At 33.5% G+C, this 5,129-nt stretch overlaps 1 protein-coding gene across 1 annotated transcript in view; it reads right to left on the bottom strand.

The window, feature by feature from the left end:
- The window catches only part of CCDC66 (coiled-coil domain containing 66), a 56,606-nt gene that overhangs the window by 34,725 nt on the left and 16,752 nt on the right, over nt 1–5,129 (bottom strand). Inside the window, exons 4-7 of the mRNA XM_006754683.2 lie at nt 4,043–4,478; nt 2,219–2,384; nt 1,952–2,055; nt 157–278 (exon numbers count right to left, since the gene is read on the bottom strand). Coding sequence (XP_006754746.1) covers nt 157–278; nt 1,952–2,055; nt 2,219–2,384; nt 4,043–4,478 — 828 coding nt within the window. The remainder of the gene's footprint in view (nt 1–156; nt 279–1,951; nt 2,056–2,218; nt 2,385–4,042; nt 4,479–5,129) is intronic.

The raw sequence follows: 5,129 nt of genomic DNA, 5'->3' as shown, positions 1-5,129 counted from the left end.
GCAGGAAGTAATTACGAAAGATGGGACCTTTAATAAATATAAATAATAAATGTGCTTTAAAAATAAACTTATGATCTGAACATGACTTAGCATTACAAAATTTCAATTAATTAAGATGTCTTATATTCCATAAATACTTGCTTTTGATACTCTTACCTTAGACTGGTCAAGAATTTGAAGTTTTTCCCATACTATTTTATCCCTTTCAGATTTTTCCCAAGTATTATTCCATTTTTCAGGAGTTTCTTTTTCTTTCTTCTTTAAAGCAACCTGTTCATCTGGAAATAATGTCCTTTTTAAAAAAATGTACAATAACTGCAAAAAAAAATCACGTAAACAAATCATGACCTTCTTAAAGAGTGCAGATTCCAACACAGATTAAAATTGTTTTGTACGGAGGAGATTAACTCACAAGATAAAGAAAAATTTTAAAGGAGATGGAATAAAACATTTAATCAGAACCAAATTTAAGTATGGCACCAATGGATGTAATAATGTCTACTATAATTATCAATAAAGAGATTTTTTTCAGGACAACATAGTTTATATTATGCTAATTATTCTGAGGTTCTACTTTCCTGAAATGTTCAGTCAATTATTAGTAAGAGACTCAAAAGTAAAAACTCTGGATTCAGAGAAATCTGGGGTTCAAATCCAAGTTCAACTATTTCCCCGCAATATGTCTATGGACAAATTACTGATCACTTCTCTAAACCTGTTTGTTCTTCTGTAAAAAGAGAGTAATAATAGTGCCTATTTCAATACAGGACCTGGCACAAAATAAGTATTTAATAAATGTCAGCATTATTCATAACTGTAAAAAAAGTAAAAAATATTAAATCTTGTGTTAACAGAACAATATAAATAAACAAGACCCCAAATCAATAGTTCTTAAAATGTCAAAGATATATAAGTTTAAATTCCAAGAAAACTGATGAAAGCAAAGCTTTAAGAAAGAAAGATATGCTTTTTCTAACAGTATTAAGTAACAGTAAATTGTATTTTTAAAGATAATAATTAAAGCATAAAACACTTCAGTCATTTCCAAGTAGCTCCATATCTTACTTCAAAAGTTTTGTATTGTATTTTGATAAGCTGAATTTTATTTAAAAATATTTAAAGCTGAAATTATGCTATAAACACAGATCAGATCTCCAAATCTTCTGACTCTGCTACCATATATTAAATTTCTTAATTCTTCTGTTACCATCACTTCCAATATCAATTCATTCCCTAATTCTTCTGCTTATCTCTTTTTCTATATCACCTATCCTGTACCAGCATGGCTGCCTCACAAGAGGGTGAAGCCCATTCTCATGCTCTTAGTACAGCTATTTCTAAAAGTACAACTGTTACTTCATGTATTTTCCAAACTATGGACTCCAAGTCTAGTCCAAGAACCAATGGGAGTTTCTTAGTTATTATCAATATTTTAAGACCCTAACAAAAATTATAATATTTCTGTTATACAGTTTCTACAGGCTGACAAAAAACAATAAGCTTATTTTTGTGTGGAATACACTAATTGATATCATACTGATAACTCTTCATTAGGACGTTTTAATTATTTTTAAAAAATTAACTCAATTATTTTTAAATAAAACCATCTTTAAACCCATAGGATTTCTGTAATGGAAAAATATGATAAGTGGATTTTCAAGAAATGAGAAAAGTTTAGGAATCTTTGAGATCCAGTAGCTCTAGAATGATACTGATGACATCAATGCTCACCTCTGGCTTTGGGTACACACCACAGAGTGCCAAACAAAAAGGTACAATGTAAGCGAATGTGAAACCATAATCTTCTTATACATTTACAGAGAACTCCTCTAAATGGCAAATGTTATAACACAAGACTTTTGATAATATTATATTGAAGGATATATTTCATCCTTTGCATATATTCTGTAAGTCAACCAAACTACAATAATAGGTGTTAATAATTACTTACCAAGCTCTTTCCTCCACTGGGCTTTTTTTGCTTCCAACAAATTTCTATCACGTTCTCTTTCCCCCAGAGTACTGAATATGTCCGCTGGTTTCCATACATTCTCTCTGAGACAAAACACAAATAATGACTGAAACCTTATTATACATTTCGACACAGCATACTCCATAGTATTCCGTAATAAACTTTTAACTAGCTCTTAGACTTCAGAGTTAATATTTCATAAGAAAGTCAAGCAAAAATCATATTCATAAGATATGAGTTACATACATGGCAATTTTATGCTCAGACTGCTTAGATGTCTCCTGACTTTTATTTAAAACAGATTTATTTTCATCTTGGACACATGAAACAACCTCAGTTTTTTGGAGTAGTCCCATAATGTTCTCATCCTTTTGCTGATTAGGAATACTGTTTAAATGTAGACTGTACTGACCTAGGAAATAAAATGCATGCTTTAAAATTAACAGTATAATTGCATCTATTACAATACCTTATTTTAGCATACTGCAATACAGTTTAAAAAACATTGCCTACACATCACCTAATTATTTCTCACAGCAATCTTTGCAGTGGGTATTATGACTCCCTTTTTGTCAAAAAAGGAAACTGAGCCTCAGAGGTTTAATGACCCAGATGTATGGCCACAGCCATACAAATTCCTGTACCAAACAACAAGCAACAACAACAAAAATAAAGCTCCATTTATTCCTGCCAACATCACTTTTAAAAATAATATAAACAAAAACACAATTGACTTTATTGAGTATAAAAGCAAATAGCTCTATGAAAAACTCACTACCTTTTCCTAATTTAACTGGGAAATCAGTGAAAAACTTTACCATGGACCACTGGCTTTATGCCCCAGCTATAGCTATTCCAAATATTTTGGACTCATGCTTGGCTCAAAAACTATACTACATTGCTCCTTAACATGCTAGTTCTCCTAATGAAGAAAAAGCATATTTAATATGTAGGTCATTATATGACTAGGAAAATTCTTTTAACTTTATTGATATTTTCTCTATCTTTGCTAAGTTTTTATTTTTTTGTTCTCTGAACTAGAATTCTAGAGTTACAAGACAAAATCTAGCTTTCTCATTTTACAAAGGATAATCTAGACCAGTGGTTGGCAAACTGCGGCTAGCAAGCCACATGTGGCTCTTTGGTCCCTTGAGTGTGGCTCTTCCACAAAATAGCACGTGCGGGCGCACATGTACAGTGCGATTGAAACTTTGTGGCCCATGCGCAGAAGTTGGTATTTTGTGGAAGAGCCACATTCAAGGGGCCAAAAAGCCGCATGTGGCTCGCGAGCTGCACTTTGCTGACCACTGATCTAGGCCAAGAGACGGTAGATTACACTATCTCAGCACCTTGGGAGTATATAGGAACTACCTGGTCTCCAAACCAGTTGTGGGAACTCTTCCTGGTGACCGTTAATTTTTTTTAATTTATTTCACTATTGAATCACAAAATGTTAATGATATTTCTACTCATATTCACAATTCTTCAGCTCAAAGCTGAAACAAGAAGGCTTTTAAGTATAATTATGATTAGTGAAACAGAAGGCATGTAATATTCTACTACTCCTTTCAAGTTTGTGTTTTAAAGATAGAGCTGCCAATCCTTAGCATGGATGGAGAATTAGGAAAAGCAAAATGTAGGGGCCAGGAAAATCAACATTTTCAATAAGCAAGTCAAATCTTCATAGTAGGGGTCCCTCAATTTTCACTAGAAGTACTATAATGGTTTGTTGGAATATTTTATATAATTTGTTTTAATGTAAGTAAGGTTTTTCTACATTCTAAAATAAGTACAATAGTGTTCTGTATTAACATCTTTTCTAGAGTGCACAGAAAACTGGATTTCTTAAGGCTATGGTTCATGAGAATATTATTCTGGGCATTAACTGTAAAATATAGCATATTATAAAATTAATTCTGTATATTTATTTACCTTAAGAGACCAATCATTTTGAAAAATTGTTACATGTAAAATAGAATTTAAGAGGCACAGTTATGTAAAATTCAATGAACTTGAAATTCTAAAACATTTTATGTCAATAAAATGTATTAAAACTTCAGAAAGTCTTACTTGTTTCCTCCTCCTTTCCATTCTCGGTCAGGAACATGGGTCTATTTCCGTGGTTTACATTTATCAAAATCTGTTGTAGCTGGTCTTGTGTTAGACACACCAAACTACTCTTCATATTTTCACCAGTGATGTGATTTTTGCAAGGCTTCTGTTTAGCTATTACAGGTGTACTTAAGGTGTTCCCAGTCTTCTGTATTTTAGGGGTTGTAGGTGAACTCTCTTTCCGGATATGAAGACAGTCTTTATCAGCATACTGCTTGCATAAATCCTTAGCCATACTATTTTTTTCACCTTTTACCAGTGACGTTTCTGAACCAATTCTCTTCTTTTCCAAACGTTTTTCACTACTGATACAAGTATTTTGTGTTGATTTTAGAATGCATCTGGTTTGTTTTGTTCTTAAAGGACATTTTCCAATCTTGGTCTTATTTCCCATCTGTTAAGATACCAAAAATTTATTCTTTATAACAGCCCACGAAAAACCAATAATTATCTTGATATATATGATAAATCAGGCCTTTAATCTTTTTCCCATTTAACTAATATATATCCAAAAGAAACTAACTTTTAACATTTGCAAATCTTCACTTGAAAGCTTTATTTAATACTGGAAATTATTATTTTATTCAGAACTAGAGGGCTGGCGCATGAAATTCATGTACAGGTACGGTCCCTAGGCCAGGCCTACATTCAAGGCCATCTTCCCCAGCTGCCCACAGCTGGCCCTGCCCTCCCCCGCCCCCCCCCCGGGCCGCAACCCACTCCTAGTTCTCCATTTGCAATTGGGTGATCAGTGCCTGACAACCGGGGAAAAGAACTGAGAGGTCGGCTGTTCCCACCCACTCGCCAGCCCCGCCCCTGCCATAGGTGGCCATCAGGCGATCAGAGCCTGCCAGCCAGGGAAAGGCAACAAGAAGTGGTCAGTGCACCTCATAGTGACTCGTCCAGCGGTTGTTCTGGTTGTTCTGCCATTAGGGTCAATTTGTATATTACCCTTTTATTATATAGGATAATAAAAATAGTCCAAAAAGGGGGAAAACATAATTATTTAATCTAACTTATGAATATATTTGCAAAATAATATATA

The sequence above is a fragment of the Myotis davidii genome, unplaced genomic scaffold (assembly GCF_000327345.1).
Source record: "Myotis davidii unplaced genomic scaffold, ASM32734v1 scaffold111, whole genome shotgun sequence".
Taxonomy (NCBI): Eukaryota; Metazoa; Chordata; class Mammalia; order Chiroptera; family Vespertilionidae; genus Myotis; species Myotis davidii.
This window is presented reverse-complemented; position numbering and strand designations above follow the sequence as displayed.